The sequence below is a fragment of the Musa acuminata genome, chromosome BXJ2-4 (genome assembly GCF_036884655.1).
Source record: "Musa acuminata AAA Group cultivar baxijiao chromosome BXJ2-4, Cavendish_Baxijiao_AAA, whole genome shotgun sequence".
Classification (NCBI taxonomy): Eukaryota; Viridiplantae; Streptophyta; class Magnoliopsida; order Zingiberales; family Musaceae; genus Musa; species Musa acuminata.
The window spans coordinates 43,618,488-43,637,077 of record NC_088341.1 but is presented as its reverse complement, the minus strand read 5'-3'; the positions used below and the strand labels follow the sequence as shown (position 1 = coordinate 43,637,077).

The following is an 18,590-nucleotide window of genomic DNA, read 5'->3' as shown; positions in this document are numbered from 1 at the left end:
ATGATCATTGAAAGTAAATTCACATAAAGATGTCTCTCAGCATCATAATTTCACATTAAAGCTCTCTTTCTTGGGTACATTTGAATGCAAATGCCACTCGATCATAATGCTCAATCGAAAGAAGATCCACTGCGCTTTAAATCATACATTGAATCTTAAAAGCCTGCGACTGTGGGCAGCTTTGCTGGTTATCAAACCCCGTTGGGAGCACAAGCCACGGTGGTCGCCTTCCTCCCTCCTTGACCAGGTCTGCTGCCCCTCACTCCCCCACTCCGAAGGTATCGTACCAGTAGCAAAGTTTCTTTCTTTGGTGATTCGCAGTGTTCTGCTTTACGGTCGAAATCTAAGCTCTGTTTCGTGGCTAGTGGTGTTCTTGCCTTCATGCCGTCCGGTCAAAGTTTGCACTCTGTTTCACTGATGTTGTTGTCGTTGTTGGAAATTAGCTTGACTATCTTTGATTTGGCAAGAAGTTTTCTTGATATGTGCGTGCTTGCTGTTTACTCCGTTTTGCACATTCACATCATGCTTTGATTTGTTTTATGGAATTTGGATAGAAATCTCTGTTTCCTTTTATCCCGCTATCTTCTTCTTCTTCTTCTTCTTCAACTTTTTTCTAGTAAGAAGTTTAGTATCTGTTGCCTCCTTCGTCAATGTTAGAGCAGACTTCGTCCACAGTGTCAATTACAAACATCATCCTTCTACCATCTCATATGTGATAGAAATCGAAACACAGGTACGAATCATGTCTGGTGTGGAAGCTCCTCTGCGACCCAAAAGAAAGTTAGTTTTGGTGGACTATCTGGTCCGGTTCCGATGGATCGTTGTCGTCTTTGTGGTGCTTCCAGTCTCTTGCTTCATCTACTTCAGACTGTTTCTTGGCCATGTGAGATCTGCCATGAAGTCCGACGAGCGTCGCCGGAAAGAACATGAGGAGAACGTTCTCAAAGTTATCAAGCGCCTCAAGCAGAGAGATCCAACCAAGGATGGCCTTGTGTGCACGGCCAGGAAACCATACATCGCGGTTGGCATGCGTAATGTCGATTACAAGCGCGCAAGACATTTCGAGGTCGATCTCTCTGCGTTCAGGAACATTCTTGAGATCGACAAGGAGCGGATGATCGCTAAGGTGGAGCCGCTTGTTAATATGGGTCAGATCACCCGAGCTACGATTCCCATGAACCTCTCGCTTGCGGTCGTTGCAGAGCTTGACGATCTCACTGTGGGTGGCCTTATCAATGGTTATGGAATCGAGGGGAGCTCACACTTGTATGGGCTCTTTTCTGACACGGTCGTCGCCATGGAGGTTGTGCTTGCCGACGGCCGACTTGTGAGGTGTACCAAGGACAACGAGCATTCCGATCTTTTCTACGGGATCCCCTGGTCTCAAGGAACTCTGGGTCTCATGGTTTCTGCAGAGATCAAACTCATACCTGTTAGGGAATACATGAAGGTTATCTACACCCCGCACCGGGGAACCTTGAAGGAACTCGCGCAGGCTTATGCAGACTCGTTTGCTCCCAGAGATGGGGATTCATCAAGGGTTCCGGACTTCGTTGAGACGATGATCTATAACCCCACCGAGGCTGTCTGCATGACCGGGAAGTATGCTTCCGAGGCAGAAGCCAAGAAGAAGGGCAATGTCATCAACAGCATAGGGTGGTGGTTCAAGCCCTGGTTTTACCAGCATGCACAGACAGCGCTGCAGAGGGGAGAGTTCGTGGAGTACATACCCACCCGAGAGTATTACCATAGGCATACCAGATCTCTGTACTGGGAAGGGAAGCTGATCCTGCCATGCGCAGACCAGTGGTGGTTCAGATGGTTCTTGGGCTGGTTGATGCCGCCAAAGGTCTCCTTGCTCAAGGCCACCCAAGGTGAAGCTATCAGGAACTATTACCATGACATGCATGTGATCCAGGATCTCCTGATTCCTCTGTACAAAGTTGCAGATGCTCTCGAGTTTTGCCATCGTGAAACGGAGGTACCTTCTTGGATCTGTCTTTGAGACTGTGAACCTTTAAGCTAGTACTAAGTAACCTGAATCGTCTTGCAGCTATATCCAGTATGGCTCTGCCCCCATCGGCTGTTCAAGCTTCCTCTGAAGACGATGGTGCATCCAGAAACAGGCTTCGAGGACCATCACCGGCAGGGAGACACGAGCTTCGCCCAAATGTTCACCGACGTCGGTTTGTACTATGCTCCAGGTCCCGTGTTCAGGGGGGAGGAGTTCGACGGCGCCGAAGTTGTCCGCGCGCTCGAGGAGTGGATGATTCAGAACCACGGTTTCCAGGCGCAGTACTCCGTCTCGGAGCTCACCGAGAAGAACTTCTGGAGGATGTTCGACGCGTCCCACTACGAGCACTGCCGTCGCAAGTACGGCGCCATTGGCACTTTCATGAACGTGTACTACAAGTCCAAGAAAGGGAAGAAGACGGAGAAGGAGGTGCAGGATGCCGAGGCTGAGGCCGCCATCGTCGAAGCCGACCATGCTGAAGAAGATTAGTAGTGACTGGCTTTTAGGAGTTTGAGATTTCGTTTCCGTTTTAATCGCAGGAAGACTTGAATAAACTATAAGGATTAGATGAATTTACTATCCTTAATTTTGGTTAATTATTTTGGGCCATTCTCCCATCGATCCCGTCGGACCCACACGGATTCACCGACCACGCGCGCCAGATTCCGGTGACCGTTAGCGGTCGACCTCGCGCCGTCATTTTCGACGGCCCCGCTTCCTCTCCTCACCTCGTTGCCGCCACGCTCCGTCGCCCAACCTGAGAAGGGGCCGTCGGGTCCCACGAGCAGGCGTGGTCGGTGATCGGTGGGGCCCCGCGCTTCTCCGCAAACCCGTACAACAATAACTTCGCTCGAAGAACTCGTTAGACACAGATCGAGAGGAGGAATTAGAGAAGCCGACGGACAAGACAAAGCAATGCAGTCCTCCATATCTCCGTCGCGAAGTTCTCTCTCGATACCTGCAGTCCTCCGTGTCTTCTTAGAGGCGACACTACCACCACTTCACCTCGATGGCATGCAGGACCGCAGTTAATGCCATGGTTTACAAATACTCGTACGCATCATCAACTCAACCCATAGCACAACAGACATGCCTTCTGTTGCTCTTCTCTTCACCCTCCTGTTAGCTCTTTCCGTCGACGCATGCAATGCGCGGCATCTAAGGATGCATGCCAAAGATCCAAGCAGTCGGTACAATGAATCCAGCAAGGTTGGTGATCATCGATCATGTTTGTTGATTACATACGTAGGTTGACTGTAACCTTAGCGTGTCTCTTGTTTAGGTTTCTGCGAAGGTGATTCCGGATGAGAATTCAGTCCATGGAAATCCCGCAGAGTCGACGTCCTCGGAAGGTGTTGCACTCGAGAAGAAACAAGGCTTCTCGACTGTTGAACGCACAGAGGACGTCAAGGGGAAGAACGAACGCGTCTCAGGTGCCCTTCAAGCCTCCACGCTCGTTAAGGTTACATGGCCTGTGCCTCGAGGTGGAGCAAAGGAGCATCCAGGGTTTGATGCGGATTACGTTGGACCGACGACCAATCCCCCCTCTCACAACTGATAAACCACTTCGATACCTCATCTTTATCTTTGTCGAGCAGCTTTTGCTCTGTTTACGCTACCGGAGACCCCTTCTTATGGTTGTACATATACAGGTATCCGTGCATTTTATTTGCTGCGACGGCCTGTAACTCGTATGGTTGTACAATATACTGTTGAATGATAGATGGGAGTTATGCATCTTCTATCTGTAAGATGAATAGTTGAGGATGATAGATGGTGATGGAATGCGAAGGCAGAGAGTTTCCATGCTGGGCTGCTACGAAAACAACAAGAGGGATCATTGCACGGGTCACCATTGGCATGTTTCTTCCACCACGTCTTCTTCGAGGGTGCAAAGGCACATGGTTAATGAATACCTGCACCTACTTCATGCATTTATTTCAGGGATATATACCTGTACCTACTTCTTGCACTCATTCGATTTCACATGCGAAGATTTAAGGTGTTAGTTAATTCATATGTGTTATTAAGAAGGATCGAGATGGGTAACGTCTATGTGTCGCGTGAGGTTGCGTTACCAAGCGAGAGAGAGAGAGAGAGAGAGAGAGAGAGAGAGAGAGATTTGAAGTAGAATTCCGCCTCAAGAACTTCTTGAAATATTTGGTATTAAGATATTGATGCAAGGTGAAATGCTAAACTCAATTACAAATGATTTGAGTAGAAAGTTGATGGCTGGTAAATATTTTGTTTTCTCCTCACATGATAAATGGATTTACCGATTATATTAGTCGGTACCTTCAAAAGAAGGTTGAGGGATGATAAGCGGATGATACGAGATACATTGTCATCAGCTAATCACATGTCACTATCATGTGAAGTCCAGATGGCTTTCCATTCATCAACCCATAAGAGTCCAAAAAATATTTGACAGAATATTTTATAAAATATTTTACCCCCTACGACCAGGTAAAAAATATCCTTAACACAAAGAAGGGAGAGTGATCTTTTTTTGCCACTCGCATCCAGACTCTTAAGCTTGGGGTTATTAATTTGGATGTCGGAGGAATCGGGCCGAGAAACTTCTCTCGATATTGGTCTTTGTGTGGGTGGCATATTGGGAGCTTACTATCTAACTTGGAGGCATCTCGAGCAACTCTGCACATATGGGTCCAGACTACGTCACATTAACGATTTTTTTTTCCTAACATTTTGGTGCTAAAAGAAGGGTCCGATGTCACAGGAATGTCCGTTACCAACCCTCTTAATGAACTCCTAAGCAAGGAGGCCTTGCCCCTTGACTCACAATATTTTCACTCGAGGGCAATAGCTAACCTTTCTATATGTTGATGTATCCACCTTGACGCAAACGCAAATACAATACTAGCATCCTTTTTAAGACCCGAGAGCGACCCCGAGTCACCTACTCATCCTCGTTGAGATGTTCTTAAAGCTCACCGGGCAGGTGTAGACACTAATGGGCATGATGCAAGCTATTGCTTCACTCTTTCCCAAGCTAGCCCAACAAGCGATGCCATCATCTCAACTGTGGTCAGTAGGTTAACCATCACCAGCATCGACACCCATCGAGGTCCCGCAACTCAACGTAATACAACATCTCAAGAGTGCTTAAGATGCTTGAGATGCGTGAGTCAGAAAACCCCAACCCATGTGAATAGAAATCTGTCACGACGAAGGGGTAAAGTCAAATATGCCCGAGGCATATGAGTTAGGAAAACTTGACCCGTGTGAAGAAAACTTTACCATGGTTAAGGGATAAGGCCAAACGTTCAAGAAAACTGAACCAACGTGAAGAGAAATATGTCATGGTGGATGCGTAAGGCCAAACGTGCTCGAGGCACATGAGTTGGGAAACCCAACCCACATGAAAAGAAATATGTCACGACAGAGGCGCAAGGCCAAACATGCCTGAAGCATGTGAGTTGGGAGACCCTAATCTGTGTGAAGAGATATCCACCATGGTAGAGGCGTAAAGCCAAATGTGCTAAACTCGACCCATATAAAGAAAAATCTATCACGATGAAAGCGCAAGGTCAAATGTCCCCGAGGCACGCAAGTTAGGAGAACTTGACTCATATGAAGAGAAATCCGTCATAATAGAGGCGTAAGGCCAAATGTGCACGAGGCACATGAGTTGGGAAAACCTGATATGCGTGAAGAGAAATCGATTATGGTAGAGGCGCAAGGCCAAACTTGCTCGAAGCGCGTGAGTCGGGAAAACCCAACTTGCATGAAGATTAATCTACCATGGTGGAGGCGTAAGGCCTAATATGTCTATGGAACGCGAGTCAAGAAAACTCGACTCGCGTGAAGAGAAATCTACCATAACGGAGGTGTAAGGCTAAACGTGCCCGAGGCGAGTGAGTAAGAAAAACCTGACTCACGTGAAGAGAAATCTGCTATAATGGAGGCATAAGACCAAACTTGCCTGAGGCGCATGAGTCATGAAAACCTGACCCGCATGAAGGAAAACCCACCACGATGGAGGAGCAAGACCAAACATGCTCGAGGCACGAGTTAAGAAAACCCAACATGCGTGAAGGGAAATTCGCTACGATGAAAGTGCAAGAACAAATATGCTCGAGGTGTGTAAGTCAAAGAAAACCCAACTCACATGAAGAGTAATTCACAACAATAAAGGTCCGATACTAAATGTGCTTGAAGTGCATGAGTCGAGAGAACTTGACCCGCGTGAAGAGAAATCTATCACGATGATGACACGATGTCAAATATGCTTGAGATGCATAAGTCTGAAAATCCCGACCCGTGTAAAGAGAAATCTATTATGATGGAAACGCAAAACCAAATATACTTGACCATATGATTCAGGAAAACCCAACCCCACATGGAGAAAAATCTACCATGACAAAAGCATAGGAACATATACAATGATTTAACAAAATGCCCATAATAATTTCTAAAATCGTGCTCCTGATTTATTGATTTTACGAAAATAACCTTTGAAACACAAGAAAAAGATTAATGATCTTAGGAAGTTACCTGTTTGACGCAACCCCTATCAAAAAGGGTAAACCAGTCTTTTGACCTGGTATTACGGAATAGAAGGGATTTTTTGCAAGAAAGTTACGTTTTAGGGGCGCATTCAAGAAATTTCTTATTTAAGACGGATAGATCAGCAAACAATTAGAAGTTTCCCTCCCAACCAGTAAGCGGCAGCAACGCATTCAAAAGGTTTGGTTTGGGAACGGCGAGAGAGTGAGGACTGAGTGCGAGAAAGAAGTGGGGACTCGGGAGACCGGTAGCGGCGATGGATCTGAAACAAGCGGGATCCTCCCTCGACGCCCTCGTCTCCTCCTTCCACACCCGCATCGTCGAACTGCAGGAGCTCGTCATCGCTCGCAACAGTTCGCCATCCCCCACTTTCTCTTCTCTCTTCCCGTTTCCCTTTTCTTCCTTTGAAGAAATCCACCGCCGAATCGCTTAAATTCTTTCTTCCTCTCTTGGGCAGTGTATCCCTCCACCAGCATGCCCGATCTGTCGGCGGTCGACGCGACCCTGAAGACGATGGAGTCGCAGATCCAGGCGATCAAGGACCGACTCCAAGAGGAGAGAAACGCTATCCCTAAGGCCAAGGTCTCTTTTCTTCTTGAATTCCATCGAATCTCCAGCGAATCGTGTCGGTTTCTTCACCACTTTCTTTCCTCCTTTTGTTCGGGTGTAGAAACTCATCGATCTGTCCCAGCGGCAGCAAAGAAAGCTGCAGCACATGCTCGCCCATATGCCGCCTTCGATGCTTAAGAACCAAAGCCGATCGGTTCAAAACCCCTCTTCGAGGTAGTTCTTCTGGCGACCAATTTATTTATTGTTCATTTAACCTTTCTTTTTCTTCTTCAAATATAGTTTTGCAACGAAGATTCTTCAAAGGAATTGGGTTTGTTGGTTTCAGCTTGGTGCCTGATGATTCGGGTCCCGATATATTGCACGAGCCTTGTCATCTCAAGGAGGAGCCTGTTGCTATGCTCAAGGTAAGAGACTGCCCCTCATCTGTTCGTCGTAAAGCTTATTCTTAATGTTTGCATCATGATTACAGTGTTTATCACCAGTAAGCGGCCGAAATCAGCAAGCCTCAAGTTGACATTATGAAAGAATGCTTTATTTGAGGCCTTTTCTCTTTTGTATTGACCATAAACAGTGCTACTTCCTTAATTCACAAGATTCTAGTCTAACATCACGATTGCGCCAAGATCAAATAACTTTGTGCAACTGTTTCCAAGAAATAGTTATGATTGTTCTCCAATTAACAGATGCATTGTCCCCATGTAGGGGAAGAAGGGTCCATCTCCTGCACCGCGGTGGTATATTTCTGCCGAGGAACTGGATTCACTGTCTTCGTAAGTCTATCCTCAAATTTACTTTGTATATTTCTTCTTGGTTCTCATTGTTTCTATCTCTTGTCAATTTTAATGTTGTAGATTATCTGTTTTTTGTGTCTCTTAGTTAATCTGGTAATGAAAATTAAAGAACTGAGTTCCAAGATAATAAATCTAAAAATACATGGAGTCGGAGTTCATTGGTTTTGCGAAAGGCCTCTGGTGTTCTGAGGACAATTGGAAAAGGCTGGTATTTATGGTATGTTGATGTAGAAAAATGATCTGTCATTGAAATTAACTAGGCAGAAAGATAGGAGCCAAAACACAAGTTGAAATTATTTAAGTCAGGCAAAATAGGTTACATAATCCATACTCTTTCCTGATTTCATATGTTCTGAAAAGAAGTTGAATGACATACCAGGGTCCCTGGTAATAAATATTTATAATCTCATATGGATATTGAAAGATATTGTATGTGCTTGATAAGCAAATCATGTATCATTTGAAACCAAATTCAATTTTTCCATCTTAACAATTGCAGTTATATGAGGGGAAGGCTTACTTTGGACAAGGTCAATATTGCTATCAATGAGATAGCTATGTATGCAGAAGCAAATTCTCATCTCGTCTCATGCCCAAAGAAGAAGGTTTGTGTTGCTCAGTATTATAAATAAGCTTGGCGTCTTCCTATTGGCCATTTGTTTATCGTGTCTTCTTGTTTTCATGTAGCTAGCTGAAGACACCTGGGAAAAAGCTCTTGTAAGTAGATTCAGCTGGCTAGTATACATTTTTCCTGTGTGGTAATATATAAACTGTAACCCATGTGGGAAGAATGCGTGTATCACATTTTGTGCTGAATTTGTATGTCTGTTCAATGTTACACAGGTTTGCTACTGTTGTTGTTAAAATGCAGGAACTAAGAGACATAGCAACAACTGAAGCAGTGAAAGGCAAGCACTTTTTCCTGGAAACAGACATAAAAGGACCAGGACTGAAACTTGACAATACGGGAAAAGCAATTTTGACAGTAAGTTATCTAGTCATAATGAAATCTCTAATTGTGCTTCCCAAGTTTATCATTGGGGATCATTATTGTGGACTCTAGATGGTTGGATTAGGTTTGACAATATGTCTCTTGTCTGTGGGTTCTATAGATGAGAATACAATTAACTTTGCATATTTACTTATACATTCCTTTATTTTCTCATCATACTTCTAATTCTCTCGTTGGAATTATGTGCCTGCTGTCATGTTCCCAGGCGCACAGTCGAACTCCGTAATTTGCATTATGTAATGTATGATACATATATCCTGCTGGCTATGAGTATGTCAACCTGCATGTGTTGGTATAAAGTGTGATGGCTACGTCTTTTCATCTATATATTGTGTTCACATGGTATCCCATAACAATCATGAAACTGTTTGGGCCTTAGAACACAGCAACAGGTGCTAATTTCTGTCATACTTATACTACCAGCTGTAATGCGACTATGACTTGGTTGAGTTGTTGTCCTGATGTTTTTACATTATCTATTAATTTTCTGCCTCACTGATATTGCTTATAAATTTAAACTACTTAGTCCAACGTATCTAATCGTGAAATCATGTCTCTGTATCTTATTTCAGGATTCTCCTCTTTTTTTATTTTATTGGTTTACTTTTGCACATGAAATTTGAGGGCGGATCTTGGTATAATGATGAGGTTGCTCCTTTGCAACCTGTCAAGATTAGGATCTAATTCATGGAAACAATCTCTTTAAATATTAAAATATAAGGTTATGTATATTGACTCTTTTTAGATCTTGTATTGACGGGAGCTTTAAGTCTTTTTTTTTATAACTTTTGTGCATGAAATTGCTGGTGCATGTTGGCCTGTTACAGTTATTAGGACTTGGTACCAAGTTTTTCATATATATTAGCAGCAAGAGGATATGCTAAGATCAATATTCCAAATATTGGAACTTTTGTTGGCAAAATATGTTTGGAGCAAAATTAGGTGTTACTGATGCATGATTGCCAGAGAGTGTTACCAAATGGGCTAATTCCCGTAACTGTGACTTACAGGTCCTTCGCCATCTCGGCCGTATTCTTGAAGCTCGCATCGGTCATCACCGTGTGTTTATCCTCTCAAAACCTCATTGATGCCTTTATCATTCATGGATAAACTTCCACAACTGCCTTCTTTATGTCCTTCACAAAGTTGCTGGCATTCAGAATTCACGTGGGTCGTCAGTGCATGTCAATTCCTCACTATACCTCAGTGATGGTTTCCTATCTCAACTTGCATTCAGAAAAATTGAGTGATCAAGCCATTGATCTCATTGTTTTTCTAGTAGCTGATTTCCCAGCATGTTTAAGATTGGCTATGATTTGCCTAAACATGTGAATGGAGTGTCTAATCTATTTTCTAGAATGAATGGTCTTGAGAATATGGCTCCTAATACAGCAAGGTAACTTCTTTTTTTTTTTTTTCTCAATGACAGTTATTCTGGTCTTACCAACCATCATGTTTACTCCAGACATTACCTCAAGTAAATCTTGTTTTTTATATTTCATTTATTCTTATGCTATGTAAGTAAAGATTTTCAGTTTCTGTATTGGCCTTTTGAGTTGGTGCAGGATCTAATGCATCATGTCCGATTTCTGTTGGTTATAGAGGTTGTCACTAAAATTTCAATCAGTTAAACAATGCATCTCAGAAGTCATCCTTGCTCTAAATTTTGAGTTGTTGCTGGTATTCAGTATAATATTATGAAGATTCTTGCATCTGCCCTAATTACCTATTATTCTCAATGTGTATCTGCCGGACATTTATTCTATGATTCGCATGCTTTTGACATTCCGTCATAGCCGTCTCTTGTTAGTATGGGCTGTCAGCCCATGGTCCTTTGAGTTGGTGTGTCAGTGGACTCGGAAACATGGTCACAGACACGCTGTAGCCGTTCTCGGATCCGGATCCACAATATTTTATTGGATTCACGTTCGCAGGTGGAGACGACCCGATATGGCCCTTGCTACCGCAGTCCCCGAGGATCCAGTTGATTTTGGATTCGACTATAAGGTCGAAGCGATGACCTCCGGTCGCATGCCTCTGCGAGCGGAACAACGTCCCACGGCAGACGAAGCAGACGGACGATGCGGTTTGGCCCGTTGCGCCGCCCCCGCCATCCTCTCGGGCTCTGGTATGGGCCTCTCCGTCGGCAAGCACATCGTCTCCGGCAAGCCCGTAAGCTCTTCTCCCACTCAAGTTTCTGATCCATGTCGTTTTTGGTCCATCTTGTAAGCTGCCCGTTTACAACGATCGGGTTCGGCCGAGAACTGGACCTATCGCCTCGCCCCTACCATTATCGGGAAGGTAACTTCCATCCTCCAAAAGATTAGGGGTTTTTCCTTCTTTCTGTTGTTCCAATGATGTATTGTGAGAATGAATCCGTATGTGTTCCTCTTTTGTGGATTCTTTTCTATCAGCACGAGGCGTTAGCGTGGCTATGCGAAGGGCTGGGCTTCTTCGCGTCGCTCGGTTTGCACGCCGTCTTGAACGACAAAGCCTCCAAGATACCTTTCGTGAGTCGTCTCCCGTTCTTTGCATGTTAAAATTATGTACATGCTGAAATGTACGCTACTATGATTTGAGAGATGGTGAAGATTGCGCATCCATTGATCTACATTCGGTTTCCGAGTCTTTTTTTTCTTCGGTTATATCATCTCAAGTGTCACAATTGATTCATCTCACAATTGGTATTGGCATAAACTCCGTTCTGGTATGGACTCATGATGTGTTGATGTTCTCTGGGGAAGGATTTGTTTCTGTTTCACGCAGTTGCTAACTATATATCTCCTGTCTCACATATAATTGTTGCTAGTCAGGATGAACAGCATAGCATTCTTGTGCACAATAATCAATTACTATAGTTTTGGATTGTAGGGGTCACATTTACAACCTTTCTACCTGATTCCTCGTGCCACTCCCACATAATTTGAGAATATAAATTGAATTCATTCTACCATTTAGTCAATCACAACATTCCCCCTTATAAAAACCCTAACCTCAACGACAAATAAAAAAGAAATTCTAATTCTTTTAGTCGAAGAGTAAGAATTCGATCATCTCATCTTTCATATCCAGAGAATCTTTCATAATTTCAATCATGCTTTGGGAGGTATCTATTATAGGTATTAATTTTTCCCATGAATATATCTTTAATTAAACATATCTTTTAAATCATCATCAATTATTTAGTTCATTTTTTTCTTTTTCTTAGGCAAAAACATGGGCAGAGTTCATATTTGCAAAGAAATTGTTGTGTTAACATTTATGACAATTGCAAAAAGCCCATATTAATAAAATTATTTTGAAGATAAAAGTAGGACAAAACGATGACTCCATCAAAGTGTCCACCAGTTGATAATGAATGTATTTTGGTACCCTTATAAATGTGTTGAAGCCTTTGAGACGATGGAAATTATTCGCTAAAGCTGAAGCTCAGGTACTGGATTGTTATATGACAAAACCACACTGGGATCTCAGGGCAAACAATTTTTATCTTGGACGATTTCCATAGAAAATACTCATATTTTGGGTGTTTCCAAAAGGGTACCCCTCTTTTACATTTTCTCAAACAATATCTCTAATTTAAAAATTACACAAAATATCCCTCAAAAAAATTTTGCCCATTTTTATCATTTTAAAACTATTACAATGTTTTCATCTGGATCATTTACAATGTTTATAGTATTTTATTGAGATACTGAAAACACTATTGAAAAATATCATAATTGACATCATATTGTACCTATTTAGTTGTCATTGCTCATAGACCTTATGATTCTATATTTTTAGGCTTCTAGTTGGTTTGGTTGGGGTTAGATTCCATTTAGATCGTTTATAGTGTCTTCGAGTAGGTCTTATAATGTTTTATTGTGGTGGGCAAAACACTGTAAAGGTAATTTTTTATTTCTATTTGGGTGATATTGTTCCTAAGCTATTTTAAATACCTATTTGAATCATAGTATGATATATCAAATAATATTTGGTGTGTTTTGATTCCATTTGGTTTATTTACTGTGTTTTTAAGTAAGCTTTACAATGTTTTTGTTATGGTGACCAAAACACTGTAACATGCCAACAACACTGTAAATCGTCCTTTTACAGTGTTTTTGAAGGGCGGTTTGAATATTTTTCAAATTAAGAGTACTATTTGAGAAAAAAATAAAATGGTGATACCAATTGGAAAATACCCAAAATGTGGGTATTTTTTAGGGAAATCACCCTTTTATCTTCATGTTACATTCGTACTTTTAGTAATGATTTCTTATTGGTACTATGGATACAAATTTCAGTTAAGCATATTTTTCCAGTCTATTCTTTTAGTTTTTAACTCGGTTTACTCTCCTTCCCATGAATAAAATGTAGTGTAAAAACTTACTAAATTTTCATCAAGAAATGTCTTGTTAGACTTTTTTATCTGCAAAAAATGAATGAATTAATAAATTATCCTGAAGAAAAAAAAAAGACAAAATAATGCCTGCATCAGATTCGATGTTGTTTCTACCATTATTGCTCTGAATACTACTTAATGGCAGGAAAAGGACCATGTATCCAATCTTAAATGGTCAGTATCTGTCTCGTTATAGTGGTAGTTGTCTACAAATCCTACATCTTATTGGTTGGCAGACTGAAGATGTACCTCCAGCTGGCATGCAGGGTGTTAAATTTTCCAAGAGGGCAAGCTTTCTGAAGCGTGGGGAAAAAGATTAACACATGGGCCTGCTTCTCTGTTGTAATTAATGAATTGCGAGGTCTCAAATTTGCTATGAGCTCATGTTCTCTGAAGGATGTGGATATAAAGATGAACACACGGCCTGCTTCTCTGTTGTAAATAATGGATAGCAAGTTTAGGTTGGATTAGTAGCATATTTAGTGCTTCTTGAGACTGGTTCATGCTTCATATAATTCTATTATTGTTCATCAGCATGCCTGAGTGGCTGAGCATTTCATAGACCTGTTATCTGTGCTAGAATTTGATTGGGACATATCAGCTCTTCTTGATGTTAGAAACCTTCACTTCTCAATCAGTGCAGCATTATAGCATTGTCTTTTCAATTCTGTCTCTGCATCTTCAGTGTCACTGGTACTGATTCTGGGGTCAGGAATTGTTTGGTGAAATCTACCTTTCACTTCTGTGAGCTGGCCCTACCTGTCCTAGATCCATTATGTGCAAGAAGCTACAATGACTATTTTAACCAGAATTCAGTTTTGACCACAATAATGGATCACTTCATTCTTGTGAGCAGTTTAGTAGCTTGACAGAGAGAAACTCTACCTAGTCATAAACAAATGGAAAGTGCATGGTGAATTTGAACTCCAAGTTCATGTTGTCAACTGTGGAAACAAAAAACAACTGTAGACATTGTCTTCAAGTCTATAATCCTTCGTCATTGAAGTTTTGTGCCCCACATACATGACATTTTCTTTGCAACTTATTCTAGACTCACATTTCTCAAATTGCTAGCTGTAAATTGAGTTATATTGTGTACTTGGAAGAAATATATTTTCAAAATTCTTGTGTGTGCATTTCACTTAAATCTACTGGATTAGTCCAAGATTTGTATTACAACTGGGAAGCATTTGGTGAATGAATGTTGGTTCCTGAGAGCATTATTTTCTTTTACTTCACTGATTTCTTGGTTTAGTGAAAAGCAAGTCATGCATTGTGAACTTACAGGCTGTTGTTTCAGCCTTGAGAATCAAACTAATTTATAAATGTGGAGCTTCTTAACTGGGTTGGACATCCTAAGTGGATTCTCTAATTTTCATTTATTTCTTGAATTCTCTTGGTAATGTTACTTGTGGTTCTACAGGCATCAGAAATCTAACCGTATGCCAATCTGTATCGAGCTTGGTGGGAACCACAAGATGTTCCTCAAATCCCTGCAAGGGCTTCGAGGTAAATGGTTGATCTGCCGATGCTTCCTTCTGCTGGTTCTATCATTTACATATTGGGTCTCACGACCGCAATAAAACATGCATTCTGGTGGTTGCTGGTTATCTTTGATTTTGGAAAATGGATGAGTACCTTTTGTTTTTAATCATGTTGAAAAAAGAAAGATTACTTGGTGACTGAAGAACTGGCCTAATGGGAATATACATGGTGATTGGGCACAGCTGCTTTCATTTAGCTGTTCCTTTGCTGTGGATGAAACCAGCATGAGTGTGAACAGGGGAACTGAACCTGTTCCCCATAGGTTGATTGGGCTTCACTAAAGAACCTGATATCAATTTCTCATTCAACCTTGTCCCCATGCAATTCATGATTGCCTTGTGTTCAACACTGCTTAATATATTTTTTTCTCGAGTCAGCTAAGCAGAATCTCCATAAGTGAGCTGTTGCCATGTGTTGGTGGGCAACTTGATACTCTCATCGCAAATCAACGCGTCTTTCTTGTATTCCCCTTATGTTAGAATCATTTGTCGTTCAAACTTTGCCCTTCTGTAACCTTGTCTTTCTCCCAGACATGATCCTGTGGTTCAGTGGTCTTTTAACAGCCATCATCTGATATATATACTCTTCTGCACATGTGGGGAACTTTTAGATGTCTGCAGACATCTACCTTAGAGCAAACTACATTGCATTTTACCACTTAGCACCATCCATGCAATTGATATGATATCTCATATTAGTTTAACTGTCACTCATTCTTCATTCTCTGTCTTCAGTTAACTAGACAACCCAAGACATTCAAGTTGGCCCGTGGATTGCGGAGTTGAAACTTGTGTTCAGAAGCAAAAGCCGGTACAAGGGGTCAGTGTATTTTGTTTTCATCTAACACCTATTCTTCTTCTTCTATTCTTGCTTGGACATTTTGAATTTAGCACACATTCCGAAACTTGCAGTCACTTAATGAAGATAACTAGTGAGACTCCCAGTGGCTGTTCTCTCTCTGGTCAACCATGATCTTGGAATATTTTGCAATGTACTAAGAAATTGAGACTATACTCTGTAAAGAACCTTAGAGTGAACTTCTAGGGCTTGGAATTAGGTCATGATGTTGAATGTCAGATATGACTGCTTGGTTTTGTTTGGTGTGGACGTGGATGCAAGGCTGTCATAATTGTTTTTTTCTTCTTCTTTTTTTGCTGAGGTCACTCGTAAGGAAATCTGTCAGCCACTGGCCTCTAGCCGAGTCCAGAGATTTGTATCTGTATCTACATGTTCCAAAGTATTGATCATAGCAAGCCAATTGGTGCAGGAGCACATACCAGATCAAGACAGAAGAGTAGGATCCAGTGTCTGTCAAATGGCTGTTGTTGGACTGCTCTGGTTGCTATCTATGCAAGGCCAGGTGGGCCTTTAACGAAGCTGAGGTTGGTGTCAGGTTACTTCATGTCGGCACAATCGATCCTTTCCTTCACTAAAATTATTGTCATGGTGGAGAGGTGATGGTTGATTCATGTCGAGACGAACAAGAATGGGAAATCAATTTACATACCAGCAAATTTCTCTGAACTAATTATCATTTTTTGGTAGGGCTCACGTATTCTTGAATGGTTCTCTTTCAGAATCTAATCCACACTGAGGGCCAAATGCTGATGGAACTCCAAGAAAGTTCATAACGCTGATTTGGCACCGAAGGTAAGCATTCTTTGGGTAAAACCCAAGAAAGTTCGATATGTGGTTGTTGTGATTGCCTTGCTTAATCGTGTTCATTGTTTAAATTGTGATGCAGTCTTGTGTTCAGTTTTCACCTTTAAGGACTGAAGCTACGCCACAGTCTCTCTCTCTCTCTCTCTCTCTCTCTCTGGACGTGAGAGAGAGAGAGGGAAAGGGGTTTGAATCGGTGAATAATGGTGGAAAGATCACAGTGCAGAAACATGACGAGCGCAAGCGGCACAAAGCGCTACTGGACGAAGCACCGAACCCTATCTCCAATCTCCAGCTTGCATGTCTGGCCCACCTGCTCACATGCATTGCCACTGTACCGCAAATCCAGTACTTATCTATAAAACCCTAACTTCCCATTGCTCCACTCCCAAGCCAAAGTACACTCCTACGTATTCCCCTTCCGTTCCTCGTCCAAGTTACTCGACAGGAGATGGCTTCTTCCTCCACCGCTCTACTCCTCTGCCTCAGCCTCCTCTTCTTCACCTTGGTCTCCTCCAGCTACTGCCCGCCACCTCCGATGAAGCCCAAGCCTTCGCCCAGACCCAAACCGACTCCCAAACCCGGCATGCCTTCCTGTCCCATCGACACGGTCAAGCTGGGCGCCTGCGCCAACGTGCTCGGCGGCCTCATCAACCTCCAGATCGGCACCCCGCCCAAGAAACCCTGCTGCAGCCTCATCGAGGGCCTCGCCGACTTCGAAGCCGCCTTGTGCCTCTGCACCGCCATCAAGGCCAACATCTTGGGCATCAGCCTCAACGTCGACGTCGATCTCACCCTCCTCCTCAACTACTGCGGCAAGAAGGTCCCCTATGGCTACCTGTGCGCTTGAGTTGCAGCCATGATCTCGTGTTCTTCTTCGTTGTGACAGCCATGTACTCGTGTGTATCCACTTCGATTATTTAGTTGGTGGAGGCTTAATGCTAAAGCCTTTATCCCCAGTCATAATAAGGACAACTTGTGGGTGTCGAATAAGGTGTTATCATTTTACCAGTACGTGTACGTACTCCATATATTGTAGTTTTGCTTAACTATCAATGCATGATGTGTGTATTTGTTTGTTCATAGATTACATGTTCTATCAACGATCCATCAATTTGCTCTCAAATGTTATATGAAAGCATTTTAGTTGCTCATCTTTTCCTGCAGATTGATTTCCAGAATTAGTAGATTTTGTCATACATATAACATACTTTAATTATAATACGTGTTAGATTCATATACCTTTTTATACCCAACATGGCTATATTAGAGTTACGTGACTTGATATAGTATTTGAGTCATCATCCACCTCCAAGAAACACCATCCATGAATTTTCATGTTACAGAAGTCATGAAAGATTTCAACTATGGTTGTGATATGGCTATGTACTCGATCAACCTATTTGGTGCATGTATGTGACACTTGTGTGCAGATATATCATTATTTCGGAGGAAAGGAATGATATCTAAATGACTACATCCCTCTTGTGTTGCTAATATTGCTCAACTTTATCATTGTAATTGATTGCTTACTCAGGTGGGAACCCTAAAAGGCATTGTTTGAACAAAAGCAAAAAAAAAAAAAAAAGTCAATTTGGTTTAATTGATTTTTTTATAGAGACCAAAACATATCATATAACATGCTTGTGATGTCAAAGGACACAATCATTTGGTGAATTCCTAGCTGAATTTATCTTCTTTGCTATCATCCAGTTTTCACAGCTTCACCAATAGAAAAACCACTTGATATAATATGAGTCAAAGTTATCTTAAGCTTAGTTTGAATGAATCCAATAAAGACAATAAAACAATCTTAAGCTTGATATAAGATGAGTCAAAGTCTTGAATGAATCATGCATGGATGACATACCGCACTATTAGGTTAGTTTGTGATTGTTGAATCCTACATAACTGCTTCGGAGTACTCCCAACAATACCTATCCAATACTTAAGTCATTGGACTCGTCTGTGGTGTACATGTGACCCCATTTTATAGTAGGTGTTTGTTGCCATTACGTTCGTATGATGCATGACTTGTGCGAGTGTGAGAAGTTGATTTTGATTATATTTACTATTAGCTCACGT

General features: G+C 42.0%; 4 protein-coding genes across 11 annotated transcripts; all 4 read left to right on the top strand.

The window, feature by feature from the left end:
- The first annotated feature begins 409 nt into the window (after positions 1 to 409).
- LOC135611090 (delta(24)-sterol reductase-like) lies at positions 410 to 2,571 on the top strand. Its single transcript, XM_065106393.1, has 2 exons — positions 410 to 1,981; positions 2,054 to 2,571. Exons 1-2 carry the CDS (start codon positions 743 to 745, stop codon positions 2,501 to 2,503), a joined length of 1,689 nt encoding a protein of 562 aa, XP_064962465.1. The 5' UTR covers positions 410 to 742; the 3' UTR covers positions 2,504 to 2,571.
- A 532-nt stretch (positions 2,572 to 3,103) lies between these two features.
- On the top strand, positions 3,104 to 3,572 carry LOC135608820 (root meristem growth factor 10-like). The gene is made up of 2 exons (XM_065101867.1): positions 3,104 to 3,223; positions 3,297 to 3,572. Exons 1-2 carry the CDS (start codon positions 3,104 to 3,106, stop codon positions 3,570 to 3,572), a joined length of 396 nt encoding a protein of 131 aa, XP_064957939.1.
- A 3,110-nt stretch (positions 3,573 to 6,682) lies between these two features.
- Positions 6,683 to 17,067, top strand: LOC135586369 (spindle and kinetochore-associated protein 1 homolog). 8 transcript variants are annotated; one of them, XM_065106396.1, is made up of 16 exons: positions 6,683 to 6,897; positions 7,002 to 7,126; positions 7,215 to 7,327; positions 7,440 to 7,518; positions 7,817 to 7,884; positions 8,405 to 8,510; positions 8,593 to 8,622; positions 8,777 to 8,890; positions 9,928 to 11,045; positions 11,148 to 11,218; positions 11,332 to 11,427; positions 14,725 to 14,810; positions 15,581 to 15,665; positions 15,758 to 16,228; positions 16,424 to 16,496; positions 16,591 to 17,067. In XM_065106396.1, the coding sequence occupies exons 1-9, from the start codon at positions 6,801 to 6,803 to the stop codon at positions 10,003 to 10,005; spliced, it is 810 nt and encodes a 269-aa protein (XP_064962468.1). In that variant the 5' UTR covers positions 6,683 to 6,800; the 3' UTR covers positions 10,006 to 11,045; positions 11,148 to 11,218; positions 11,332 to 11,427; positions 14,725 to 14,810; positions 15,581 to 15,665; positions 15,758 to 16,228; positions 16,424 to 16,496; positions 16,591 to 17,067. The 8 variants fall into 8 exon arrangements, with proteins under 8 accessions (XP_064962468.1, XP_064962467.1, XP_064962466.1 ...); XM_065106395.1 differs by having other exon boundaries at positions 9,928 to 11,218; positions 16,114 to 16,228; XM_065106394.1 differs by having other exon boundaries at positions 9,928 to 11,218.
- LOC103982626 (14 kDa proline-rich protein DC2.15) lies at positions 16,881 to 17,588 on the top strand. Its single transcript, XM_009399609.3, has one exon. It carries the CDS (start codon positions 16,957 to 16,959, stop codon positions 17,353 to 17,355), a length of 399 nt encoding a protein of 132 aa, XP_009397884.1. The 5' UTR covers positions 16,881 to 16,956; the 3' UTR covers positions 17,356 to 17,588.
- The last annotated feature ends 1,002 nt before the right edge of the window (positions 17,589 to 18,590 follow it).

What these genes read in the sequence shown, in the direction of transcription:
- LOC135586369 (XM_065106396.1), top strand. Translation starts at nt 6,801, where the DNA reads ATGGATCTGAAACAAGCGGGATCCTCCCTCGACGCCCTCGTCTCCTCC. An exon ending in GCTCGTCATCGCTCGCAACA is followed by an intron (nt 6,898 to 7,001) that starts GTTCGCCATCCC and finishes TCTCTTGGGCAG; the next exon opens with TGTATCCCTCCACCAGCATG. An exon ending in GTTCAAAACCCCTCTTCGAG is followed by an intron (nt 7,328 to 7,439) that starts GTAGTTCTTCTG and finishes TGTTGGTTTCAG; the next exon opens with CTTGGTGCCTGATGATTCGG.
- LOC135608820 (XM_065101867.1), top strand. Translation starts at nt 3,104, where the DNA reads ATGCCTTCTGTTGCTCTTCTCTTCACCCTCCTGTTAGCTCTTTCCGTC. An exon ending in GGTACAATGAATCCAGCAAG is followed by an intron (nt 3,224 to 3,296) that starts GTTGGTGATCAT and finishes TCTCTTGTTTAG; the next exon opens with GTTTCTGCGAAGGTGATTCC.
- LOC103982626 (XM_009399609.3), top strand. Translation starts at nt 16,957, where the DNA reads ATGGCTTCTTCCTCCACCGCTCTACTCCTCTGCCTCAGCCTCCTCTTC.
- LOC135611090 (XM_065106393.1), top strand. Translation starts at nt 743, where the DNA reads ATGTCTGGTGTGGAAGCTCCTCTGCGACCCAAAAGAAAGTTAGTTTTG. An exon ending in TTTGCCATCGTGAAACGGAG is followed by an intron (nt 1,982 to 2,053) that starts GTACCTTCTTGG and finishes ATCGTCTTGCAG; the next exon opens with CTATATCCAGTATGGCTCTG.